This window comes from Callospermophilus lateralis, chromosome 13 (genome assembly GCF_048772815.1).
Source record: "Callospermophilus lateralis isolate mCalLat2 chromosome 13, mCalLat2.hap1, whole genome shotgun sequence".
Classification (NCBI taxonomy): Eukaryota; Metazoa; Chordata; class Mammalia; order Rodentia; family Sciuridae; genus Callospermophilus; species Callospermophilus lateralis.
The window spans coordinates 31,768,516-31,795,419 of NC_135317.1; the positions used below are offsets into that span (position 1 = coordinate 31,768,516).

The window sequence follows — 26,904 nt, forward strand, 5'->3', positions numbered from 1 at the left end:
ATAAACATATATTATTCTTTATTTGTCACTTATAATCTTTTTTAAAAAATATTTTTTAATTGCAGATGGACACAATACCTTTATTATGTATGTGGTGCTGGGGATTGAACCCAGTGCCTCACACGTGCAAGGCAAGTGCTCTACCACTGAGCCACGACCCTAGCCCCAGTTATAATCTTTTAATTAATAGCATAAAATAAGATGAAAAAAATGTAATAAATAGTTCAGTAATTACACTAAGTCTTTGGGGATTTAAGAACCCCAGTTAAAAGAGACTCTCATATTGGGTTAAATAGAAAATCTAGCTGTTTGTTATGCACAACAAACGCTGCTAAACTAAAATAAGACAAAAAATTAAAAACAAAGGAATGGAAACAACTAACATGAATAAATACAAACAAATAACATGAATAAATACAAACAAAAGGGAGCAGAAAAATAATATAAATATTATGCAAATTAAAAGAAACAACTATATAGAATAATTAATATTAATGAAGTTACTATCCAAGTTTAAGATATAAGATTATAAAGCTTTATAGCACAAACATAAAGCAAAAAAGACCTTATCGATAACGCTTAAGGCAAAATTGTATACATTTTCAGTCTCATCATATCTACCAGATAAAAAATAAAAAATATATAAAAAAATAGAAAAAAAGTTATAACACCAAATGAACTTACTTTAGCAGATATAGAAAAATTTATATCCTGATGATTCTATATTCATCTCAAATGCATGAACTTTCCCTATGAAGTGCATTTTAGGCTACAAAAAAATCTTCAAGAAATTAAAAAAAAATACAGTAATATTTGACCACAAGAGATTTATTTAAAAATAATCTTTTTAAACATTACTTATCAATTAAAAAAACTTTTTCCAAATAATTCTGAAGCAAAAGAGAAAAAACTTTTCTTATAAATTATTCATAAAATTATCAACAATGAATATTCTCCCCCTTGAATTTATGGAATGAGAACTAAACTATTCTTACATAAGTAGATATAGCCTTAAATTGTTTTAAAATAATGATTAAAAAATAAATAAATGATTTAAACATTGAATTCTAGATGCAATAAAATATCCCTAAAACTGCAGGGAAGTATGAAGAGATTACTAATAAATATAAAATTCTAAATAAAGAGAGCATAAAACAATGGCATTGGTACACAATTTTGAGAGTTGATTCTTTTCAAAATCTAGTTAACTACACAAATTCAACACCATTTCTTAATTAACAACAAAATAGAAGCAATTAAAAAGAATAAAAGCAAAAGTCTAGTAAATTAAGACTAGAAGCATACTTTGAAGATGAAAGAATCTGAAGCCAAAAGTATATATTTAACAGATAAACGCTTCCTTAAGAATTTTATTTAAAATTGGTGGCACAAGCCTGTAATTCCAACTATACAGTAGGCCAAAGTAGGGAGAATTACAAATTGGAGGCCAACTTGAGCAACTTAGCAAGACCCTGTCTCAAAATCAGACAAAAAGAGGGTTGGGGGAGTAGCTAGAAGTAGAACACTTTCCTAGCACGGTGTTTGGCAATTCCCAGCACTACCACCCCCACTCCCACAACAAATTTTAAAAATGGAAGCAAGGGAAAGTCATCCCCTACCACTGGAATTATGAATCAAGTAAAAAGAGAAGAAGAAAACCAAAATATATAACATTATGATTGGGGGAAAAAAACAATAGAATATCGTCTCCTCAATACAATTTGTTTAATGTAGCTAAATATTTGGAGAAAATAAAATTAGAATTCATAAAAATTAATTTCAGACAAATGAAAGATTAAAATATAAGAACCTATAAAAACACAGGGATAAAATGCAAATTTTGATGTATATAATCTTTGACATAGGAAAATGACTTCTATGAATGATACCAAAGATAAAAACCTATAGTGCTGGTCATTGATAGTTTTGTTCACATATATTCAACATTTTTATACATTCGATCTTTTACCAAAAAATAAATAAATAATAAATAAATAAAAGGACAAATGATATGAGAAAAAGTTTGAGGAAAAAATAATAAAAATTGCTATTATTTGTATGTAAAGAGTTCTTGCAAATCAACAAGATAGGATCAAATCAAGAAGTTCATAGAGAAAAGCATCACCAATAGTTCCACATCAGTCACTTTGGATCCTCAAATGTCAAGACACTATAGGTGCTGGCCAAATCACAGTTATTAGGGGGAATAGGATATTTTAGTTTGATAAAAAGCAGACAAGAGAAGACAGAGCCCTCTGGAAACTGCAAGTTTTCACATTAGGCCAAGTTGTCTTTCTAAAACACTACTGGTATAATATTAAATCTTAAGAGAAATGATTCCTGTAAGTAACAATAATTGTTGGAATTTAATTAAAAAAAAGGGAATCGACTTGGACCTACAAAATAAAGTAATTTTCCTTTAAAGTTTTAATTTGTAATTTTTTATTGCGGTAAAATACATATACCACTGTTTTTACCATTTTAGGTATATGATTCAGTGGCATTATGTATATTCACATTGTCATGCAACAATTATCACCATCCATCTCCATAACTTTTCACCTCGCAAAACTGAAACTTGGTACCCATGAAACAATGACTTGCCACTCCTACCCACGACCCTCCATTCCCTGGCCATAACCATCCTACTTTTGTCTCTATGAATTGTATTACTCTGGTAACCTTGTAAGTGAAATCATAATAGCATTTGTCCTTTTGGGACTGGCTTATTTCAATTAATGTAATGTTTTCAAATTTCACCTATATTCTAGCATTATATTCCCGAGTGTGTGTATGTGTGCCTCAATTTTTTTCTTTTTTTTAGCTATTAACCCATTGATGGATACCTTCACCTCTTAGCTACTGCAAACAATGCTTCTCTGAACATGGGTGTTCAAATGTTTGTTCAAGTCCTTGCTTTCAATTCTTTTGGGTATCTATCCAGGATTGGTATTGCTAGATCACATGGTAATTCTATTTTAATTTTTTGAAGGACCACTCTACTGTTTTTCCTGGCAGCTGCACCAATTTACATTTCTACCAATAGAGCACAAGTGTTCCAATTTCTCTACATCCTTGCCAGTGCTTGTTATCTTCCCTCCTCCTCCTCCTTTTTCTCTTCTTCTTTCTCCTTCCTCCTCTTCTTTGTTAGAAGGCATCCTAATGTGGGTGAGGATAAGTTGTGATTATAACTATTTTAATCCATTGTTATAATCAAGAATTCTATTTATACTGAAAAAGAATGCTTGCAAATACTCTGAGATTTATTAACTACAGCTGGACATGCTACGCTGTGTAGGCTACCATAGCAAGTTGTTTAGGCAGGGTTGTTTGTCTCCTGGCAGCCGACAAAATTGCAGACACAGATTTTTAGGGAGAATCAGCTTCTGTAGGGTTACTTCAAAACACCACTCCAAGTTCATGACAGTAACATCATATTTTGGAGGCTGTTTTCCCCCCTCAGCCCACCTAACTGATGGTCTACAATTTGGTCCTGCAACAGCCAAGTCCTACATATATATTTAAGTTGTTTCAGTTTTAATAGTGCTTCAATATTCACTTCAAATATCCACTGATTGAATTTATGATTCTTATCCACAAAAATAAATTAGGCATTATGTTTTTATTAAGGTCTTTAAGTATTAGAGTTTACTTATGTATATACACACCCATGAAACAATACAAAAGTTGCAATTCAATTTTTCGCTTTAGAGATATTTTCTATGGAAATAAGAGAGAAGGAAAGAAATCCCTTTGGCGAGGATGAATTCCCCTCCTGTATCACTCAAGAAAATCAAAGCTGTTTGGATGGGTTTTCATCACGGACTCACGCCACCCCCCCCCATTTCCCCCCCATTTGTTTCATTTTATACAAAATCAGAATACCTTCCTGCTGCACTGCCAGATGGCTAAGGTCATCTCATGGTGACATCGCCCACACGTGTCTTAATGAAGTCCTAACAGAACAGCTCACATTTCTGGACTAAATAAGAACTCCTAAAATGCCTTCTGTTCAAGAATAGAAGCATGCAAGTACAGTCTTTCACACTTTCAGAAGTGTCAAGTTCCCCTGGTGTCTCTGATATAACTGGTCCCTTTTCCATAACTTACCTCTGCAGCAAATGGTTTTCAGCCCTGACAGAAGGATGGGATCACCTGAAGAGATTTTTTACATTTTGATGCCTGAACTCTCCCCACCCCTCCAAGACTAGTAACCTGAGCATCAGGAGCTTTTTAAAATCCTAGAAGTTTGGAATGTGCTGCCTTAGTTGAGAAGCACAAAGTTCTATATGTGGGGTCAAATTTAGGTGTTACTTAATTGATCATTTCTATCAATTCAGTTCCTAGCCCAATGAGTCTATCTTTTCAAAAATGTAATTTGAATTGTAAATCAGACTTTACACCAGGGTTCTAAGATCCTCTTTTGGGTGATTAAATAGCCTTATTTTATTTTGAGAGGAGGTCTCTGTGTTGCATAGACTGGTTCTGAATTCCTGGGCTCAAGTGATCCTCCTGTCTCAGCCTCCTGAGTAGCTGGGACAACAGTCCTGTACCACCACACCCAGCAGAGAACCCAATCTGAAATTCGTAAATTAGAATTCACAGTGTGAACTCCCCTGAACAAACAGGAGGTCTCTGACATGTAGCAAGTCATAATTTGGGTGAAGCACAAAACCACCCCAGATGTGCTGCAAAGTTAGTGAGCAGGAACATGCTCATCTGGTTTCAGTGTTGCTGAGCTCTACTGGCCTGTTTCAATGCCTGTCTTCTGGCTAAAGAAAATGCTGGTAAAAATGAAAAGGGCAGTTACCTCGTGCTAGGAATATATACATCATAAACCTTCCATCAAAAAGTATGTCCATGTTGATGTAGCTCATGATTTTGCCTTCTTCCCCCAAGAATATTCATATCACCACCCTCTTCAAGATTTAGACTCCTTCCTATAGTACATATTGAGAAAAAGAGACAACATGTTAGCCCGTCATGATGGCGCTCGCCTGTAATCCCAGCAATTTAGGAGGCTGAGGCAGGGGGCTCGTGAGTTCAAAGTCAGCCTCAGCAAAAGTGAGGTGCTAAAAAACTCAGTGAGACCCTGTCTCTAAATAAAATACAAAATAGAGCTGAGGATGTGGCTCACTGGTCTAGTGCCCCAAGTTCAATCCCCAGTACCAAAAGAAAAGAAAAGAAAGCAAAACAAAACAAAGGAAATAACATGTTAGAGGGGCTGGGGATTAGCTCCGGGGTAGAGCACTTGCTTAGCACCCAGGCGCTGGGTTAAAGTCCAGGCAACACACACAAAAACTCAAGCTCATGCTTGTTCTCAAATTGTGCAACCCCATGTTTCTTCTATCTCTTGTTTCTCTCCATGATTTCTGGCTTTTGTACTCAGTTCCTCTTCAATTTGCAGCTGATTGCTTCTGAAAATCTTGAAACTAGTAACATCCTTGATACTATGTTGTATGGCCATGCTGGGTACTACATTCTGCAACTACATTTTATTTAATCAATCCCCTATTGATATAAATTTAAACTATGTCCTTTTTTGATAGTCTGAAATAATGATGACATCTTTGAATATTTATTTTATGACTGGCTTCCTATCTGAACTCCTTGATTACTAATAGTTTGCCAGTTGTTTCCCTTAGCTATTCTAGTTACATAATTTATCTGTTATGATATTGGATTTCTTCTCCAACTTTTTCAATATTCCTAACTTTTGCTTTATTTTCTTGTCTTGCACATGTTTATAATTGCTCACCGAATCATTTTTCTTTTTATGATGGCTGCTCTAAAGTCTTTGTCAGATAATTCTAACATCTCTGTCATCTTGTCCTTGCCACCTATCTATATTATCTTTCATGGATCAGTTTGAGTTCTTCCTGGTTTTTGTTAGGTTGAGTGGTTTTCAGTTGAAATGTGGACATTTTGGTAATATGTCATGTGACTCTTGATCTTACACCTTCTGCATTAGCTGGCTTTATTTGATATCATCCTGTAGAGGAAGCAGTGTTGGCAATGCCTTACTGCCATAGAGGTGGGTGTAGAAATCTAGGTTTCTCCCTCCGCCTCTGCTGACCTCCAAGACCCATTATTGCTGGGGGTAGGGAGGTTCTGTCTCTGTACTAGTCCTCCACTTCTATGTCCTTGCCTGGTAAGTGTGCCTTGCTGTTTCTCCCAATATGATTGCCACTGTGTTAGGGTGGCCTTGTTACTGGTGGGCAGTAGTCAAAGTCCTGACTCTCTATTAGGCTTCTCACACATCACCTGGGGTTGGGGGGAGAAGGGGACAACTTTTTACTTCAAGGTAGAGTAGAGTTCCAAGCTTCTTCCAAACAGTCCCCACTGATACTGTCAGAGACAGAGGGCTGAGGACCACTAATACAGTTTGATGAGCATGGAGGTTATCAAACCTTTGTTGGCTTGGTTGGAGGTGGCATGGCCACAGTGTTTTCTCTGGTGTCTCACTGGAGTATTTATTGTTTAAAGAATTTCCTTGTTGTCTGACTATATCTCTCCCCATCCATTGGCTAGAAAGAGTCCGTTTCTAATAGGGCTTTCTGAGTCTGCACCCACTCTGGGTGCCAGTTTCTTCAGTCCTAGTGTGAGATAGATGAGGCCAAAAGAAACCCCAGGGGACATGCCACTGTGTAACCCCTAGCTAAGTTTCCTCCTTTTCTACCTCTTTCTGATACTTCTTACATTTGCTCTATAGGTAATGTCTAGGTTTCTTATTGTACTTAGTGAGAAGAATAAGAAAAGAGAAGTGTAAGGAAGTTTATTGGAGTGAGTACCGAATGGTTTAACTGCATCTATTTAGATATGTTAAAATCAGGAGAAATTTATTATTGGACAAAATTGCATCTGAAAATGCATAATCCTCTGTCCTGGTACATTTAATATATTATTTGTATTTAATACTAGCGTTTTATTTAAGATTAAAACTCAGGCTGTTTCTCCTTCTGGAGATGGGCTGTATTCTCCCTTGCATGTTTATTCCTTTCTTTCCCCCAAAAGCTTTTCCACCCTCAAGATGGCTCCATTCTTTCTTGCATATATATCTGCTTTTCCCAGTGCATCTGTCACCTGTCTCTAAAAAAAAAAAAAAAAAGATTTTAAAAATCAATATTCACATGTGAAATTATCTCCCAATTTTCTTTTTTTATCATATATTTATCATCCAGGCTTTAAAAAAAAATGTTTTGGAAACTTTTCTTTAACTAGGTCCCAGGACCATTTTTAAATTGCATAAGAATTAAAGATCTGGTGGGAAAAAATTTCTTTCTCCCAGCAAGTCTCTTGTTATGATACTCTCTGAAAGGTAATTCTTCAAGAAATTCCCTAATTTTCCTCCAACTGTGATTGGTTTCTTTAAGCATGCTTTGTTCTGAGTCAACTTTTGCGAGTTATCTCTTCCTGATTTTCAGATATATAAACATGTATAGTTATCCCTTGCTATCAGCAGAGGAATTGGTTCCAGGACTGCTCCCTCCCCAACTTCTGTAGATACCAAAATCCATGGAAGCTCAAGTCTCATATAAATAGTGTCTGATTTGTACGTAGCCTACATGCAATCTCCAGTATATTTTAAATCATCCCCAGGTTACTTATAATACCTTAACGGTAAACCGTTATACTGTGTTGTTTAGGGGATAATGACAAGAAAAGAAAATCTGTACCTGTTTTATTTAGACGTAGCCATCGTAGGCCTCACTACATAGTACACATCCATAATGATGAGATTTTTTCAATCCAGCCAGTTGAATCTAGGGATGATAAACTCACAGACACGGAAGGCCTAACATATCAAGTACTGTATTTGCTTTGACTTCTTTTATTTTTCCTTTGTATCTGTGGTTTTCATTTTTATTTCTCATTCTTCTTTTCTTTTTTTTTAAAATATTGTTTAGTTGTCAATGGATCTTTATTTTACTTATTTATATGTGGTGCTGAGAATCGAACCCAGTGCCTCACACATGCTAGTCAAGTGCTCTACCACTGAGCCACAACCCCAGCTCTCTCATTCTTATTTTCACATATTGGTGTTGTCTTCCTTTTTTTCTTATTTAATATTTCAATGATCTGTCTGTTATTGCTTTTATTATAAAATACTTATTTGTATTTTTTCTGCCTTTTGCTTTTCAATTATTTGCATTTTAGTTCTTTTAATTCCTTCTTTCTTCTTTCCATGGGTTTGACTTTTTAATTCTAATTTCTTGATTGTTAAAAAATAATTTATTTATTTTTCTTTCTTGATAATGAAAAGGTATGAGGTTCTAAGTTTTCTTATGAGTATGGCTTTGGTCACTATCATCAGTCTTTGTTAACTACCATTTTCATCCTTCTTTTGTTAATTGTTATGGTACCAGGGATTGAGCCCAGGGATGCTTAACCACTAAGTCACATCCCCAGTCCCTCTTTAAATTTTTTTTTTTTTTAATTTTGAGATAGGGTCTTGCTAAGTAGCTTAGAGCCTTGCTTAGTTGCTCAGGCTGGCTTTGAACTTGTACTTCGTCTTCCTAAGCCTCCCAAGCCACTGGGATTACAGATGTGTGTCACCATATCTGGCCTTTTGTTGATATTTTGACAAATATTTTGGTTTCAATCAAAATAATAATGTGAGAGTTGTTTAGGAGTTGGAGCATTGCTTCTAGTTTTATCTACTGGTTGTATATGGCAAAAATATGTTACACAACTTTTACATTTTAGAATTGATTAAAGTCTTCATATGGCTTGATATATTGTTTATTCTCACAATGATTTCATGGAGGCCTAGAAAGAAAGTAGTCCTTTTTTGTACAGGAGAGTCTAGTAGGTTATTAATTTAAACTTGTTGATTATGTCATTTATGTCTCCAGTAAATTTTTATTTTTCTGTCTACTTGATCTGACAAAACAAGGACTGAAGAAAATCATTTTAAACTTGTCCTTATAAAATAGAAACAATGCTTTCTTATAAACAGATAAACAAAAACTCCAAATGCTAATCACAGTACTTCTTCCCTTCTCTTTCTTATTCCTAGTTCCACGTCCTAAAGACAAATGCTATTACCAGTTTCTGGTTTTAGTTTGTGTTGTGGAATAGGGAGATTGTAGTATATAATCATATACTATGGATAAAACATATCATATGCAAGTTATAAAATATGTACATGTTCTCAGAACTTTTAACTAAAAAAAAAAAAAAAAACTAAACTAAAGTGTTAGAGCTCTAGTCTCACTCCCACATTCTCTTTTCTTTGCTTCCTTCCTCCCTTCTGAAGGTAATGTGAATCATTCCGTAATTTTTTTTTAATATATGTATTTTTTAGTTGTTGATGGACCGTTATTTTATTCATTTATGTTTATGAGGTGCTGAGAATTGAACCCACTGCTGCACACATGTCAGGCAAGTGCTCCACCTCTGAGCTACAACCCCAGCCCCCATTCTGTGATTTTTGTACTTTTAAGACATGTATATATATATATTCTTTATATAAATAGATAGATAGATTGTGTGTGTGTGTGTATATATATATATATATATATATATATATATATATATATTTATAAATAAAACATGTATGGACACATATGCATTATCAAGCTGCTCTCACTTTGTTTTTTTACTCAGGATCATTCTTTTGATATATTCCTGTAGAGCACAAGCCTACCAAGTGTGAAGCCCTGGGTTCAATCCCCAGCACTGGAAACAAAACAAAACAAAAAACCAACAAAGTTTAACATATATGCATCTCAGAGCGCCAAGCACCTCTCAGGTTTAATCTACATTTACCCATCCCCTTCATGCCTACTCCGAACCATGAGTGTTGGAGATATTCTGTTTATTGCTCTGCCTTCTGGATAACTGCAAATTCTTACCAATCAGTCATTGTGCAAGCAAAAATGATAAGTTAATGACAACATACTTGAAAGCTGGGACTCATAACACACACAAAATATTAATAGAAGTAATTATGTACATGACATGGAGGTAGATATATTTTTAGTTTGTTTATTTCTGGACTGGTGATTTTGTAATTACTTATTTGGGTAAACATAATGAAGATTTCATTTTGGGTACCACTAAATATACTAGTATAGTTTTTCCCCTGAGTTTTGTATCCTGAATTATGGATTGAATAAACAAAGGCAGTTTCACCATCTGCAAATGCACTGAAATGTACTGAATAATAAACTTCTCCTTCAATATAAAAAAATTGATATGTTCATTCATTTTAACTGTTAAATAAATTCATACTGCCTACATAAAGCATATTTTATCCATTTACTTACAGAAGAATTAGTTATTCTTTTTTAGAAGGGGCTACTTTATACACATGTGGTAGTATATATAGACAGGACAATTTTTCTGGATGGACAGTCAGAAGTAGATTTTTTTCTAGTAGGATGTGAGAATCCTCAACTTTTCTAGCTACTATATTTTAACATCTGGGCCTATGGGGGACATTTAAGGTCCAAACTTAAATGTGCTTTCCAAAGTGATTTTTCATTCACTTCTCAACAGGTGATTTATTGGGTATGTAGTATATGTCAGGATCTATTCTAGGAACTGGGGGTATAACAATATATAAGAGACTTATTTCCTGTTCTCCTGAGGATTACATCTAGATTGGGAAGATGGACAATAAAAATAAATGTAAACACCAAGTAGCAATAGTGTTTTGAAAAATTAAAGCAAAAAGCGTGGTTTTATGGTTTGGATCTTAAATGTCCCCCATGGGCCCATGTGCTAAAGCCTTGGTTTCCAGCCTGTGGTGCTGGTGGAAGGCAGTGAAACCTTTTAGAGATAGGGTTTCTTGGAAGGAAGTTAGATCACCAGGGTGATCTAACTTTTGAGGGGGATATTGGGACCTCAACCCCTTCCTCTCTTTTCCACTTCCCTGTTGCCTCCACAGACACACTCCCGCCATGTGGTACTATATGCCAGCACAGGCCGAAAGCAATAGGGGGAAGCAACTCAAACCTCTGAAAGCCCAAGCCGGAATAAACCATTTCCTCCCTTTAAGTTGATTACCTCAGGTATTTGTTACAGCAATGGAAAGTTAATTCAGGTGGAGAGAGAGAAAGCTGTTGGGTTGGAGGGGGTAAAGATGGAAGCACTGCTGTGTTAAGTAGGGTGATCAGGGAACATCTGTTTAACAAAGTGAGCTTTAAGTAGAAGCTTGAATGAAGGAGGCCCAGGTGGATACTTGGGGGATGCTTATTCTAAACAGCAGGAAGAGCAGCTGCAAACAGTAGGTGTGGTGGGAGTAGGTGTGGTGGGAGTTAGCCCAGGGTGTTGGAGGAACACAAGCAAGCTGACAGGAGTAGCCTGGAGGTGCACCACATAGGCCAATGTAAACTGTTCTAAGGATGTTGGCTTTTTGTCTGAGTGAAATGGAAAGCCATTTAGAGGATTGTAAGCAAAGTGACATGATCTGATTAAGGTTCTAAAAGGGTTTTCCTGGCTACTCTGCTGAGAGTAGACACTAGTAAAGAGAAGGACAGAAGCCAGAAGACTAATTAAAGGCTGTCATCTTAATCCAGGTGATAGATGACTTGGCTGGGACTTAAGTGACAGTTGTGGAGGTGAAGGATTATGGATCTAATTTAATGTTAGAGATGACAGCTGTCTGATGAAGAAGAGAGGTCAAGGCTGCCTCAAAATTTTAGGTTTTCAGCAACCAGATGAACAAATTGCCATTCAATGTGGGAAGAGTAGATTAGGAGATTTTAAGTTTTAGATCCCTACTGGATATTGAGATGGAGATAATATTCATTTCAGATGTTGCACAGAATTCAGAATTTGGTGCTTGAACAACTAGAAGTTGTATTTCCACCTGGAGTGTATAGAGCTTCTGTTTGTATCAACACTTCAACATTCGATTTTATGACTTATTTTTGCCAGTCTAACGGGTTCAAAATGATCTTATTTTAATTTGTATTATCCTAATTCCAGTGATACAGAACATCTTTCATTACATTTAGTGGTCCTTTGTATTTTCTCTTTTGTATTTAGCTTTTCTATTTTATTCATGTGGTTTATAGGGCCTCTTTAGAAAGTCTGGATATAAATCTTGATAGATTATATCAGTTGCACATAATCTATCAAGATTTATATCCTGATTTTTATCTTCTGAGAGTCTGTGCCTTGTCTTTTTAATTTAATTTCTAATTATTTCATCACTCAACCATTACTTAAGACAGCTTGAACAGTTTAAGAACATTTTCCCATAATCCCCTATAGCCAATGAATAAGTTAAAGAAATTAATATTTTTCTACCTTTCCTTCACTCCCACCAGTCCATTTATGTTCCTACTTTTATCCTAGTACTTTTCTATTTTTCATTGTGTTTTTCTCTCAAGATTTTATATCATTCATATTCTGTAGCATCACAATAATAATCACAGTTGTTTTAATTTCACTATCAGTCCTTCAGAATCATCTTTTAGTAGATCATACCATCATTTGGAGAAAGGTGATGTATTTCCCAAACTTTTACATATTTGAAAATGTCTGTCAGCTACTTTTAAATATGAATGACCACAAAGTTTTGATTTTTTAAGCCACATTTTTTTCCTTCCAAACTTTTTGCATCAATTAATGTTGAGAAGAATTCTGAGGTCAGTACTGTTTTTCTTTCTGGTCAGGGGTTGGCAAACTTCTTCTGTAAAGGGCCAGATAGAAAATACGTTAGGTTTTGCAGACCATGTGTTTTTCAGTAGCAAGTACTCAACTCTGCTACTGTGGTACTAATGCAGCAGTAAACAACACATAAAAGAGCGAATGTGGCTGGCTCCCCATACAACTTTATTTACAAAAACAATGGCAGACCAGATTTGGTCTGTGTGCCATAGTTTGCCAACCCCTGTTTAAGGTGACTGATTTGCTTGTAGGAATCCTTTTCTTACACTTCATTTAATAATTTCCCTCAAGTACTATTTTTTTGGCCGGGGAGGGCGGTCTGGAGATTGAACTCAGAGTCACTTGACCACTGAGCTACATCCCCAGCCCCTATTTTGTATTTTATTTAGAGACAGGGCCTCATTGAGTTGCTCAGCACCGAGGTTTGCTGAGTCTGGCTTTGAGCTTGCAATCCTCCTGTCTCAGCCTCCTGAGCCACTGGGATTACAGGAATACACTACTGTGTCCGGCCCTTTTCGTAATTCTTGAAACATGGTAAATCCACTTAATCTTGAAATTGCAAGAAAGTCTTCACATTCAATTAGGACAAAGGCTAAGCTCCTGTACCAAAGAGACTTTAAAAATACTATCGTATTTATTATGTAAAAAACTGACTATGTAGAAAGTTACTTCCTTTTCAAGGAACAATCAGAAGTGGACAGGTCAGGTCTGTTGGAATAGTTCTATTTTCTTTGACAGAGAGCTTTCTTTTCTGGGTCAAAAGCAGATGTTCCAGTTCTCGCTGTTGGTAGTTGGATTCCCAGATGAAATATTGGATATCCAGTTCAATTTGAATGTCAGGTAAATAACAAATAAATTCAGTATGTCTCAATTATTGCACAAGACTTACACTAAAAAGTTATTTGTTGAAAGACATACACTACAGATTTGTTATTTATCTAAAATTTAAGTTGAAGTGGGCCTCTTTATTTTTATTTTTGTTAAACCTGGCAACCTTATCACCAGCCACTGTGAAGTGGGGGAAAGGTCTGGGGAAGCACAGATATAATCCTTTTAAGGAAAGAACTCTAGAGTGACCCACAATCATTCCTGCCCACATTTCATTGCCTAGAACTTAGTCAAAAGGCCACACCTAATTAGAAGGAAGGCTAGGAATAAAGCCTAGCTTGTTAACCAAGTGCCCAATAAAATGTTATTATTGTGAAAGGACAGAACAGATATTGGGGGACATATAGCAGTGTGCCATATTTTGCTTTTTTTTTTTTTTTTGACTTTTACTAGCTCTAACCTGTTTGTCAGAGACCTAAATTTCTCTAAATCAGATTTTCACCCATACCAGTTGTCTAATATCCTGCCTGATCTACCCATATTTTCATCTCCTGTCTAATTATCTCCTGTCTAATCTCCTTTACCTTTATATTTGATGTGGTTTTAAAAAACTTGTCATCCATTCCCCTGTTTTCTGCTACCTGTTTCTTATCCTTTCTTATTTCGAATTCATTTATTATTACTGCAGTGGTATGCTTTTTTCCTCTTAATATCTTCTCTTAGTACTTCCTCCTCCTCTTGCTCCTCTTCTTCTTCCTCCTCCTCCTCTTCTTATTTTGTACTGAAGATTGAACTCAGGGGTGCTTAACCACTGAGCCACATCCCCAGCCCCTTTTTTTTTTTTTTTTTTTTGAGACAGGGTCTTAAGTTGCTTAGGACCTCACTAAGGAACTTGTGATCCTCTTACCTCAGCCTCCTGAGCCACTGGGATTAAAGGTATGGACCATTCTCTTAGCTCTTCTAATTCCCATTATAGTCCCTTGGGATTTCACTTTTGATGTATTTTATTTCTCAGAGTGTGAAACATTTGTGTCTATTTTTTTTTTTTCTGTTTACTAGGGTTAATCTTCCTCCATAATACATTCTTTCTTGTCCTTTAGAATAATATGCTACTTTATTTCATCTTTCCTCCCTACAATTTAAAATGTTTCCATCAGCCCTTTATTTCCTTTTCATCCATTTTTTTTAAAATCAGGATTTGCTAACTAGATTTTCTATTTAAAAAATTATTATTATTTTTTTAATTGTAGATGGACACAATGCCTCCATTTTATGTATTTATTCTTAAGTGGTGCTGAGGATCGAATCCAGGGCCTTGCACGTGCCAGGCAAGCGCTCTACCGCTGATCCACAATCCCAGCCCTAGATTTTCTATTTATACATAAAACAGAGTAGATGAATTATCTTTCAATGTCTCAGGCCTCCTGTTGGATTCAACCAATGAGGAGCTATACAGGGCAACTGGAAGAAGACAAGAGAATGAATTCATAAAATGTGGTATAAGATTGGGTCCTATGCAGTTTGCATGTTTATTTTTTTATGTTGCAATTTTAAAAAATTAAAATATAATTGAAAAAATCTTTTAGGGGAAAAATTATGCAAGCCTGCTTCTATCCTTCCTAAGCCCAGATGTGAATTGCCACATATTATCATGCAATCTTTTCCTATCTGAAGGAAGAACCTTTGGTGAGTTGATTTTTGGATTAGTTGAGGAATGCAGGCAATTATAGGAATAGAGGAACACAATGTACCATGCTAGAGAATATTGAAAGATTCCCAGAGTATCATTGCTTCAAGGAATGGAGAAGTCTTGAGATGTCTTTTCTACTTCTGTCCCATGAAGATGAAAGGAAAGGCTAGACCTTGACTTTTCCTTTTTCAAAATTATGCTGAGAAAAATCTGGTTACTCTAGATTAGGCTTATAATACTAAAAACCAAATGCTACCACAGTTTCCTAATTAGAATGGTTAGAATTTAGCATTCTTGTCCAAGATGATAAAAACATATTTCAGTTCTGTATTTGTAATGTGGGTTTCTACCCAGATTACACAGAATTTTCACAGGATGTTCCTGCTCCTATTTAGGTGGGTGGGTGGAAACACTTAAAGAACTGACCTCATATTTTTAAGAAAAATTAAAGTAATGATAAATGAAAATCATGATTCTTTGGGTAAAATAAAAAGTTGCCCCTTTTTTCAGTCTTGTTTTTTTCCTTAAAATCTAGAAATCAACTCTTAATAATGCTGTTTTCTATGACCATCTTACCGCTAAATTTTAAGTATGGGAATTTGGGTGCTGAACCATTATTGAATCCAGAAGAAAATACTGAACACAGTATTAATTTCAACTATAGGTTGAAATTTTGTAATTACTACCCAAATGCAAGTGACATTAAATTTTATGACAGTGTTGTGACCAAGAAACAGCTCAGTCATCAGAGGTGAAGGTAGGTTAAGAGATACAAGATGGCACTTCTGTCCAAAGTACGACAAATAACAAAATACCACTGCTAAGAATATTTTTTAAAAATACCATTGCTGGGGCTGGGGATGTGGCTCAAGTGGTAGCGCGCTCGCCTGGCATGCGTGCGGCCCGGGTTCGATTCTCAGCACCACGTACAAACAAAGATGTTGTGTCCGCCGAGAACTAAAAAATAAATATTAAAAAAAATTCTCTCTCTCTCTCTCCCCTCTCTCACTCTCTCTTTAAAAAAAAAAAAATACCATTGCTAATAATGACAACAGCGACACAATTATTATTTGTTTTGTGAATAATTTTGTAGTGATTTCTATGTGTAAAAGTTGGGGTAGATATTATGGGTATCTGAAAACAAGTCAAAGCCCCAGAAATCTTCCCTAGAGGTTTATAATCTTAATAGAAAAGGAGATAATATTCTATTAAGTAATGATACAAGATTGGGTATGACCAGGTAACTAATTGATGCCAACAAACAAAAATAAATACTAGTACTTTAGTTCAGAGGTGGAAAAGATCATAATAAGCTGAAGAAGGCAAAGAAATTATTCAAAAATACTTACTATGTGTCACATTTTGCTAGGCACTATATGTACTGAATTAAATACTGTCATTATTATTTATTCAGAACTTATTAATTCAGAAATTTATAAAAATAGTAATTATGTGAACAGAATAAGTTATATATTTAGCAAATGCAGAATATTAAACTAGTAGAGGCGATAACAGAGGAACCCTAGAACTTTTTATTGTGAAGAATTACTATCATCTCTTTAAAATTTTTTTTTAGTTAAAAAAATTTAAGGTAGGATCTCACTATTTGCCCTGGTTGGCCTGAAACTTGCAATTTTTCTGCTTCAGTCTCTCTGGGAGCTGGAATTATGAGTGTGCACCACCACCAACCCTGCCTGGCTGCTCCTACCTCTTGGTTATAATTATTAAATGCCTTGTAATTTTTTAAGGTGGGATTTCTGTGGCTACTCAGTTCAATGTGAAAGTGTTTTTCAAAGAAATATGAGTAGATAATACGTTTCCTTGGAATTATATGAATTAGAAATAAAGTCCATAGTGTTTTCCTAAAACCCCAAAAATGCTTGCTACTCTGCGGGTCAGTGATCTTAAATACTTCAGACACATAGTTTTGCAAATGCTTCATCCTGAATTATGAATTTCACTTGTGGAATTCACTGGCAAACACTTGTGCTTCTTAGAATTGCCAGCTTCTATATTCAGAGTAGAAATCATCCATAGATTATAATGGAATGAACTCAGACCAGAGGCTGGGACACTGTGGTTCTATTTCTGGCTTTGACATTTTTCCTTGATAGTGGTTCACCAAAATAATATTATTATATCATTAACAAAGTCTAAACATGTTTTGAGGATACAGTTTCCACCTTTAAAAATGTCTTGCCTGTGTTGCAAGAATTACAGTGTACGAGTTGGTCTTGTAGTTATTAATATAGGATCAGTAATTTCTAGGACTAATTCAAGGGATATGCTAAGAAGTTAGATGGTAGGAAATCACAAATATTGAGGAAAATATCAGCCATTTAAGGTAAACAAAGGCAGAATTACCGTTAGCCCTTGCTTATCTATGATATTTGGGATAAAGAAAAATGTCAAGATATTGACCATGAAACCCAAAGTTGGTTGTATCTTTTCAGTTACAATGACCCTCAAACTTTGTTTTACCAAATCTCTCATTGGAGCTGTTAACATGTAGCCACAGGATTTAAGTTTGGCTCCTTTTCCTTTCCCTTGCCCTCCCTCTGGTGGAGGTGTTAATGAGTGGAATGCCCAAGATGGGCAGTTGAGTAAAATTCCAAAGGTTTGCATTTTCTATCAACTATACCATCAGCCTTTGGAATGGAGAATTATTGGTTGTTGATTGCCACTTCCAGATGATTTGAGGGTGCCACATCACGTGGGTCTACTCAGAATGAATCTAAAAAAGAGTTCATATATTTATTAAGATATTATTATTGCTTGTGCCTTCAGAAAAGAACAGACCTAATTTTTAACTGGGTTAATATGTTCTTAAGAAATATCAATAAAATGTTATAAAGTGTAGGGTTCCTATTGGGAACATGGGACAAACTCTGCTTCATAATAATTTAATAATTGACATTTAACAATGGCTTAGTTCTTTAATGACCAGAATAATATTGTTACATTTTTAAGGCTCCTTTGCATCTATTATCTCATTGGTGATCGAAGCCCTGCAAGATGTAGAAGGTGCTGTCATACTCAGATGCCCCAGTAGAGGACCAGGACACAGTTTCCCAAATCTTAGTTCTGTGTTTTTGTGCTTCTCCATTCAGATAGCCTATTATACATAAAATGCACATATTACAATGATTCTTAAAAACATTTCTAAATTTTGCAACATCTTAAGCATACCTATCCCAGGGATACGATTAAATTGGTACTTAATAGACTATGAAAGTTAGTAATTACTTAGTTGAGTGTTAGCTAAAATTAAGTTGCTATTGTTATTAAAAACCATGTTAGGGGCAGTATATTGTTTTGGATAAAAGAATGGATTCTAGAGCCAGACTTGAATCCTGGCTGTACCACATACCCCACTCATTAAATTATATGAAAAGCTTAGTGGAATACCTAGCAGGAGGCAGTGTTATCTACATGGCGATCACTGTTATTATTTGACAGTTCTAGTACTTATACAGGTAAGTAATAATTTGTCATAAGTTACATGGTAAATGATGAAACTGGGTTATAATCTTGATTCTTATATTTTACTGTCTTTTATAGAAACATTGCCTCTTTTATTTTCCTATAATTCCTAAAACGTGTTTTATTTCCTTTTCAAACATCTCCTTTCTTGGCCAATATTTTATTTTCTAGTTCCATACTGAAAATCTTTTTCAAAGTCAACATTTAAAACAATTTCTATTACAAAAACTTTATAGTTCAAATCTCCTCATTTGTTAGGCACTCATTTTAAGCACACATGCATTTGTAAAGGAGCTTTAATCTGTTTTTCCTTTCTGGACATATTCTCTATGCCTGCTAGTGTAAACTACTTGAACCCTACATTTCTATTCACTTTTAGTTAATTTATCCAACAGTATCCAGCACTAGATGTGCTATGGACCAGTGGGCTGTTTAGTAAATTACCAACTGACAAGCAGGCCCTCCCTATACTTTAATTCCTTTTTTTTTTTTCATTCTTGGTTTTTGGCTGACTAGTTTGCTCAGCAGCTATCTGGAACACGCAAATTTCAAGGCCATAAATATGATTTAGTCAATTTAGAACTCAACAACAACAACAACAACAAAACAGTTAGTCAATTATTTATTTATTTATTTATTTTTGAGTGTGAAGATTTAGTTGTTAATTGGTGTCTTCCACTCTAAGGAAGACCAAAAACCGGAGACATAGGTATTCCTACCCCAGGGAGTGTTTTTTGTTCCCCGCCCAACAAGAAACAGAAGCCGAGGCAGTGGGCAAGGAGCAGGGGAGGAGAGGTGTCTGAGTCTTCAGAAGATAAGTGTGTAAGAAAGAAGGAAAAGGTAGACACACCCCTTAGCTTCTTGGTTTTGTTCTTCTTTTCTCCCCGAGGATGGTGGTGGCAGCTGATCAGACACAATAGCTAGCAGTCCCCCGCTGCAGTGAGGATAGAAATGACCCTCAACAGCACCAGCAGGAGGACTGGGGAAGGGAGGAGGGCTGTGTATGGGAGGGGGAGAGGAAGAGGGTGACAAGGTGAAAAACGCCGCCGCCACATCAAGCTACTACTCCACTTCGGCGAGGCAGGAACCCAAGCTGGTGAGCCACCTCCCAGGACCCCCAGGCGAGATGGGAAGGGGAGACGGGGATAGGGGGCAGGGGGCGGTGGCTTTACCCTTGGGGGCGGGGCAAAGGGTGGAGGGAGACCCGAGTCAGCAGCCTCTGATTGGTTCCTGTTCTCTTGTCGCGTTTCCCGATTGGACAATTTGCAGCGGGAGATGTTGTGAGGCGCGGCGGGGTGGAGCAAGCCGCCCGAGGTCTAAGACCAGGCCCTGGAGTCCGGTGGGGAGGGACGGCGCGCGGCTGTGCTCTGGGTGTGGAGCCGCAGTGACCTGTAGAGAAACACAGCCACCTTTCCTCAATTCTGCTAGTCGCTCCGAAGCAGCTCAGCGGCTCTGTGGATTTTTTTAAAAGGAAAGAATTGAATGAACAACGCTCCGCTGCTACCCGCCCCCTTTTTTTTCCCACCAAGGGAAAATATTTTGCTGTCTGATGTGAGAAGACACTCCCTTATCTGGAAGTCCCACATCTCCCAGCTTCGTGCTCCTCCCGCTTCAAAAAAGCGGCCGATAATTCACCAAGACAAGTCCTTCGCAGTCTGGGACCTTTGATCCCTCGGTTCCACAGATCTCGCTATATGACTGTCTCCCACTAAGCAACCCGGACACCAGCCACCAAATCTCTTCCCCAGGATAAACCCCCGCTCCTGGCCGCTCCGTTCGGCGCTCGGGAGGTCGGAGAGGGCGGGAGGTTTTGTGAGCCTGGTTTTGGGGTGCTGCTGGGCGTGAGGGCTTGTGGGTCCCCAGCCGCGTTGGAAGGGGGTTAGCGAGGACCCCTCCCGCCCCGGGTTAATCCTCCTCCAGCGTCGGTTCCCTGGGACCGTATTATTCAAGACAGAAAATATTCAGTCCCAGAGCCTCCCCTGGGGAGGGGAGGGGAAGGAGGTGGAGTGGGAGGAGGTGGATCCAGGGAGGAAGAAGCGAGAAATCCGCCCCCGGGAAACAGCTCCGCGCGGCTGCGGAGCCAGGCGTTTCTGTCACTTGGCGATCGCGGGCGCCGAAGCAGGGCCCCGGCCGGGCCCGGCGAGGCGAGGGGAGAGTCCGGCGGCCGCCGCCCCGCCCCACGCCCTCCCGCGGCGGCCGAGAGCCCGGGGCCGGCCGGGGCAGGTCGCGGCGGTGCTTGGGAGCGGCCGGCCGGGGGCGGCGGCCTCGGAGCGCAGCGGCGGGCAGCGCCGGCTGGTCCTCCCGCTGGGTTCGGCTGGCGCCGCCGTGCGGAACGCGCTCTCCGGTTGTCGGCAGCGCGGTGCGGGATCCACTCGCCCCGCTTCCTCCGGTGCGTGTTTTCTTTTCCGTTTTAGCCGGGAGGGCAGAGCGCTGGCGGGGCTGTGGAGAGCCCGGGTCGCAGCGGGTTCACCTCCTTCCCGCCACCTCAACCAGTGCCGGAGCTGGCGCGGGGCCGCAGGGAGTCTGCGGCGGGCGTCCGGAGGGGGCGGAGGGGCCGCGCCCGCGTGTGCGGAGCCTGGGAGGGCCGGCGGGAGGAGGGAAGGGCACAAAGGCCGGTGGCGGGCGCCGGGGTCCGGCCGGACGGCCGTGGAGGAGGGGCGCCTCGGGCCGCTCATGAATATTAACCGAGCCTGCGGCCTAGCGCCTCCCGGCCGGGCCCGTCGCCCGGCCCGCGTCCCCGCTCCTGCTGGCAGCCGCGCGGGGCAGCTGGGCCCGAGCGGGCGGGAAGGTGAGCCCCCGGGTTTGGGTCTTTCCCCACGCCTCCCCGCACCTTTTTCGAAATACACATTTGGGCCACTCTTCCCGGGAGGGCGAGCTCCCCGACCCGCCTCAGGAAGGGGCGGAGGAAATAGTGGTAGGTGGGTGGTGGTTTTCTTTTTCCTTTTTTTTTTTTTTTTCCTTCCCTAGGTGGTTACAGGGGAGGGATAGTGTCGGGTCGTAGTTGGGGGAACAGCCACGAGATAAAAGTTGCCTGGGTTGAGGCTTCGTCTGTGTAGCTCCAGAATAATGCCCCGGAGCGGGAGCGGCGCCGCGTCCCACTCGCGGCCGCACGCCTCCTTGCCCGGCCCGGTCGTCCCCACCCAGCCTCGCCGCGGGCCAAGGAAAACAGCCGCCTCCTCGGGGACGCCGGCTCGGGCGGAGGGGCAGGGTGCGGGCGGCCGGAGTCCCGGCGGGGCAGCTCGCCTGGAGACTCCGCCAAGCCCACGCCGGCCCTGGCCCCGGCCCGGGTCGGCTTCTTGTTTTTTTGGGGGGGAGGTGGAAGGGAGCGATGAGGCTGTCTGAAAGTATCCCGTTTTGTCCCCGTGGGGAGAAAACATCCCTGAAGTGTGCGTATCCGGGTGATGCAGAACGTACCTACTGCCTCTGTTCTGCCCAGGAAATTCATTAATTAAAATGCACTTGAACAGGGATTTTTTTTTTTTTTCTTCTTGAAGACTGCACAACAGCCAGCTGTGTTTGATACAACCCTCAGGAAATTCTGAGGTTTCTCGTTCTTCTGTGTCCCTCTTGAATTTATAATCTTTTTCTTTAATCCCCCCCCCCCCAAATTTCATGCATGCAAAAATGAGTTCTTTTTTCACTTGTATGGTTCGTCTTCTTGGACCGAATAATCCGAGTGTCGGACACGCGAACTTGATGTCGACATGTGGCAAGGCTAAAGATCGGTGTCTGGAGAAAGTTCATGCCCTTTTAACTTCTCCCTGTTGTAGGAAGGACCACTTCAGGAGCAGACGCTGGAGCGACCCACTGGGCTTCCTTTGGCCTCCGGAGTTAGCATTGCTTAGAAGGGACCGCTTTCTGCAGTTGGCCTGGACATTAACTGCTAAGGAGATCTGTCTCCTTTGTTTTTTTAAAATCTCAAGAAATGGAAGAAGACGGTGGAGTCAGTTGAAGCCAGCATTGGAAGCTTCCTGAAAAACCTTCATTCCCTGGCACATTGTTTCACTAACCCTGCATCTTCTCTCCGAGCCTGGTGTGAAATTCTTTCCCTTTTGACGTGTGGTGGCATTCCCCACCCAACCCCCAATGTGGACTCCAAAGGATTTGTCCTTTCTTTGCAATTTGAAATGAAATGATGGCCACACGTCGGACTGGTTTGCCTGAAGGAGATGGTGACAAGCTCAATGCCTGCCAGGTCCCAGCCTGTGAGGTAAGCCTTTGGTGGCTCTTCTGAAAGTAGGGAGTTCAGCTGTTACTGGGACTTTGAGCTGGTTGGTGGGAGTGATCCAGTTGATAAGGAGCAAGGTGAATCCTTGCCCACTCTTATTCCTCTGGCTTCAAGTGATTCTTTTGCAAATATTGTCCTTGTCTTTGATTTGTCAATATCTTGGTCACCTCTTCAGAATGTGGAGCCCTCCCATTTCTGGTGACTGTGAATACTGTAAGCCTGAGAAAAGGACATCTCAGTACCTGTTTACCTTCAGCTCCCAACCTCCAGTATTTTTCACGTTGAGCTGGTTGGGTTTGGTTGTGTGTGCATTTGGTGTGTATGTGTGTGCAGGGTTTGCCTGGTGGAGAGGGTAGGTGGTGCCACTTGAAACCACTGGTGAAGGTCCTGGCTGCTGTTGATGCAGATCTCTGCTTTGGGTAGGAAAAAAAATTTTTTCCCATGGACATTTTAGGCCCAGCCTTGGAAAACACCTTGTAGTGTTGTAATTCCAACTCTCTGAAAAATCTCCTGCCTTGACTGTTATTTTATTTATGCCCTTCCTTTCACTGCTCAGAAGGTCTGTGAGCTGCCCTGGGGTATCAGGTGTCTTGCATTACTGTTTGAACTAGCATCTTGAGAAAGGCCCAGAAGATTTTACTCCAGGTTTCCTGAATTTTTTTTGAGCAGGCAGAACAGAACTCATAAAAAAAAATCCATTGATTTATGGCATCTATATACCCTGTCACTTTCTCATGTTTTTTTCTTTTTTTCTCCTTGTATTTAAAAATTGGAGTATTTGGAATTTCTTGCCATAATGAGTAGATTGTGTTTAGTTAGTTGTGTATGGTTTCTGTAATTTGCTTGTTAAATGCACTGAATATTGTTATCCTGGAACTTTCTTTTTGAGACATCTATACTTTTATTGAAATCCTCAGGGTATTTCTTTGGGTCTCCTAAGTGTTAAATTTTAACTTCATAGCCCTTGACACAAGTCTAGTTCTAAGTGTGTGAGTTTGGGCATTGTACTGAAAATGAATTGGAAGTTAAATTTTGGTCCATAAAACATACCTTGTGCTGTTTTTTTCACATTGGAGTAGAAAGTTTGTGCAGAAAACAGGGAGGTACAGTGTGCAGATACTGCACAATTTATTAGGCAGAACTGTAGGTTTACATTTACAATCAGCATTTTACTTCTTGACATCTGTAAACACCTGGTTGCAGGTAAAAGCATGATTAGGTGTAACACCACAGTCTTCTGATCATGGTAAACCATAATAACTCCTTTTGGAAGGCCTGCCTACAACCTGGTGATTGCTGAATGTGTATTGTAGTTACATAATAATATGTACTGAAGTCATAAAGCCTTATTTGTCATTGTCTTGTGAATACTTTAATTAGCATGCTATTTGCATTATATTTGCAAGAACTAATGTTTATTTGATTTTTTTTTTTTTTTTTTTTTTTTGTGTGTGTGTGTGTGTCATTTAAGAGATGCCTCAAACCAAGAATTTAGACAGAGCAGTTAGTTGCACACTTGGCTTTTATTAACAGTGACAGTTGTATATTTTTTTAAGAGCTGTGAAATTTGTTTTCATTTGGACCTTACTTCTGGCTTTGCTATATTGTTTCTAATATGGGAAAGAAGAAAGAGTATAAGCAGTACTTGAATTTGGTATTAAGCTGTAATATTATTTGGCTTTTTAAAGACTAGGTAGATATTTTGCTGAGATTCTTTGTGGAAGCAGAAATAAAACCTCTGGAAACTTGTGTGGTTATTGTCTGTGTTTAATTGTGATGTGAATTTATTCCTGATTGATGCCTCTGATGCACATTACATCTTGTGAATATTTTTTAGTAATAGAAAGGAAGTTGCCATTGGAATGCTTTGGATTGATAGATGTTTAAATCTCTGAACACCGCACTTAATTTTATTAAAAGGATTTTGTTTACAGGACTGTCATTCTTTAAAAAAATTCAAAAACCAATAGCTGCATTCCTATATGTGTTCCAATGAACTAAACAAGAGACAAGCATGTGTGTGTTGCTAGTAATGCTGTTAATCAGCCAAAAACTCAAGTTTGTGGGAGAGAAGAAATCAATGTGGTAAATTAATAGGTGTCTGTCTCATGTCTTTTCTAATTAGCCAACTCCACCTTCTATGAAGTCTGTTTTGCTTTGTTGAAAACAGTCTGAGATTTCTTGTTCATCATAAGTATTTCAGTCTAATGGTGTTGCTATGTGAAATAATTTAGGCACTCCTCTGAGAATATATGGGAGAACCCCAAAACACATAACCAACCAGTAATCCCAGCGACTTGGGAGGCCGAAATAGTAGAATTGAAAGATCAAGGCCAGTTTCAGCATCTTAGCAGGATCCTGTCTCAAAATTTAAAAAGTAAAAATAGATGTGGCTCCGTGGTAGAGCACTCACCTAGCATGTGTGAGGCACTGAGTTTGATCTTCAGCACCACATTAAAAAAAAAAAAAAAAAAATAAATAAATAAAATAAAGTCTTTTTTTTTTTTTTTTAATAGAAGGACTATTGCATCTGTGGGTTCAATCCCTAGTACTTCCCCCACAAGGGATGAGGAAACAGTTAGCCATGGCCCTCTTCAAATAAAGAGTTGTGATAATTCAGTAGAATATGTCTTGGCATTATACAATAAGCATATCACAAATTGTATTCGAACAAATTTATATACTTTATATATATCTAAAAGGTGTGTTTTCAAAATTGGTTTTATTCACTATGTACCACGTGTTTGTAGGTATGTGTTTATTCTGGTCTGTGAAGTATTCTGACAACAAGCCTTGAGTAACTGCTCATAAAATCACTTTATATAGACTCTTAGAATCCTCTGTGGTGTGACTGCACCTTCCTGTATTACATAGTTTCATCCTTTAAGTTCAACTTGCTTTGTTTTTTTAAACCAAAGAAGTGAAAACTTTCACTCAGCTTTTTAGCCATTTTTAATACGATTTCACTTTCTATCTGTAGTTCACACTACTGTCCAGTAATGGAATTTTTTTCGAAGTATTTTTATTGTTATTTAAAAACTGTATTTACTATTGCTAATTAACTTTTTTTTTTTTTTTTTTGTATTTTGCTTCTTCACCTAGGCTAAGGTTATTCTAGCACTGAAATGTATTGACAGCTCATGAAAACTATTTGTTGGTTGTTTATGGAATAGTGTAAATAATAACTAGGCCATTTTTCTGTATATGAACTTATATGAACTCATGCTTTGGTTATCTTTCTGGCCTACTATCCATTTTGCTTTTGTTCTAGACTCCCTTACTTCATCAGTCTCCTATTCCCTCTTCCCCTTTATATTATCTCTTCTTGTTCTTTCTGCTTTTTATAGGGTTCTTCTTTTGCTTGTCTGGTTTATATTGGATTTAACCAGAGCCAAAGCTGTTCCATTTCTCCACTCTTCACACTCCCTGTTTTTTTTTCATGTGGTATCAGTCCATATTTATGACTCCCAATCCATAATTTTATTTCAGATTTTATGGTTGACTTCAACCTAGGTAGCCAGTTTGCCTTTTTACTTAACAGTGTTTTGGTAGTTCACAGGCATTGCAAACTGAACATATTCTACACCTGCTACCTACCTTCCCCTTTTCTGTACTCCTTCTTTTAATGAGTAGTGCTACTGTCTACTTATTTGTCCAGATCAAAAACTACGTAATCATCCTTGACTCCTCATAGCTAAAATCCTGTTGAGTATATTCCAAATCCCCAGTGCCACTACCCAAATTCAGGCATCAGTTGACCTACCTGATAAACCATGAAAACAGGTTTCCTAAGTAGTTTAATAACCCAGCTGTGCTCCTTTCCAGAGTTTGATCCCTACCATAACCAGTGATCCTACTGAAATAGAAAGGCCAATACAGAGAGTAAGGAGAGGGAGAGTAACAGAAAAGTGAGCTACATTCTCCCCATATAAAATAATTTTCTGGCTTCCTATTGCCTTTAAAATAAAGTCGAGACTCCTTAGAAGTATTAAAGGACTTGGACTGCCCTTCTCCTATCTCATCTCCCTTGTTACTTCTTCCATACTTCCTG

General features: G+C 38.7%; 2 protein-coding genes across 5 annotated transcripts in view; one reads left to right on the top strand and one right to left on the bottom strand.

Moving 5' to 3' along the window:
• Positions 1–19,249: 19,249 nt before the first annotated feature.
• Positions 19,250–22,002, bottom strand: LOC143412024 (uncharacterized). Its single transcript, XM_076872890.1, has 3 exons — positions 21,601–22,002; positions 19,798–21,513; positions 19,250–19,622 (listed from the first exon to the last, which is right to left on the bottom strand). The coding sequence occupies exons 1-2, from the start codon at positions 22,000–22,002 to the stop codon at positions 20,719–20,721; spliced, it is 1,197 nt and encodes a 398-aa protein (XP_076729005.1). The 3' UTR covers positions 19,250–19,622; positions 19,798–20,718.
• Arhgap21 (Rho GTPase activating protein 21) overlaps positions 20,853–26,904 on the top strand; it is a 136,874-nt gene continuing 130,822 nt past the window's right edge. Inside the window, exons 1-2 of one of the 4 annotated variants that reach the window (XM_076832275.1) lie at positions 20,853–21,014; positions 22,396–22,835. In XM_076832275.1, the coding sequence (XP_076688390.1) occupies positions 22,758–22,835 (78 nt within the window). In that variant the 5' untranslated portion in view covers positions 20,853–21,014; positions 22,396–22,757. Of the gene's footprint in view, positions 21,015–21,359; positions 21,414–21,483; positions 21,544–22,395; positions 22,836–26,904 lie in introns of those variants that run through there. The other 3 variants (XM_076832281.1, XM_076832276.1, XM_076832277.1) reach the window with 3 other exon arrangements.

Coding starts and splice junctions, on each gene's coding strand:
- LOC143412024 (XM_076872890.1), bottom strand. CDS start 22,002: ATGTTTTCTCCCCACGGGGACAAAACGGGATACTTTCAGACAGCCTCA. Junction 21,514..21,600: donor CCCGACACTATCCCTCCCCT/GTAACCACCTAG, acceptor CCCCTTCCTGAG/GCGGGTCGGGGAGCTCGCCC.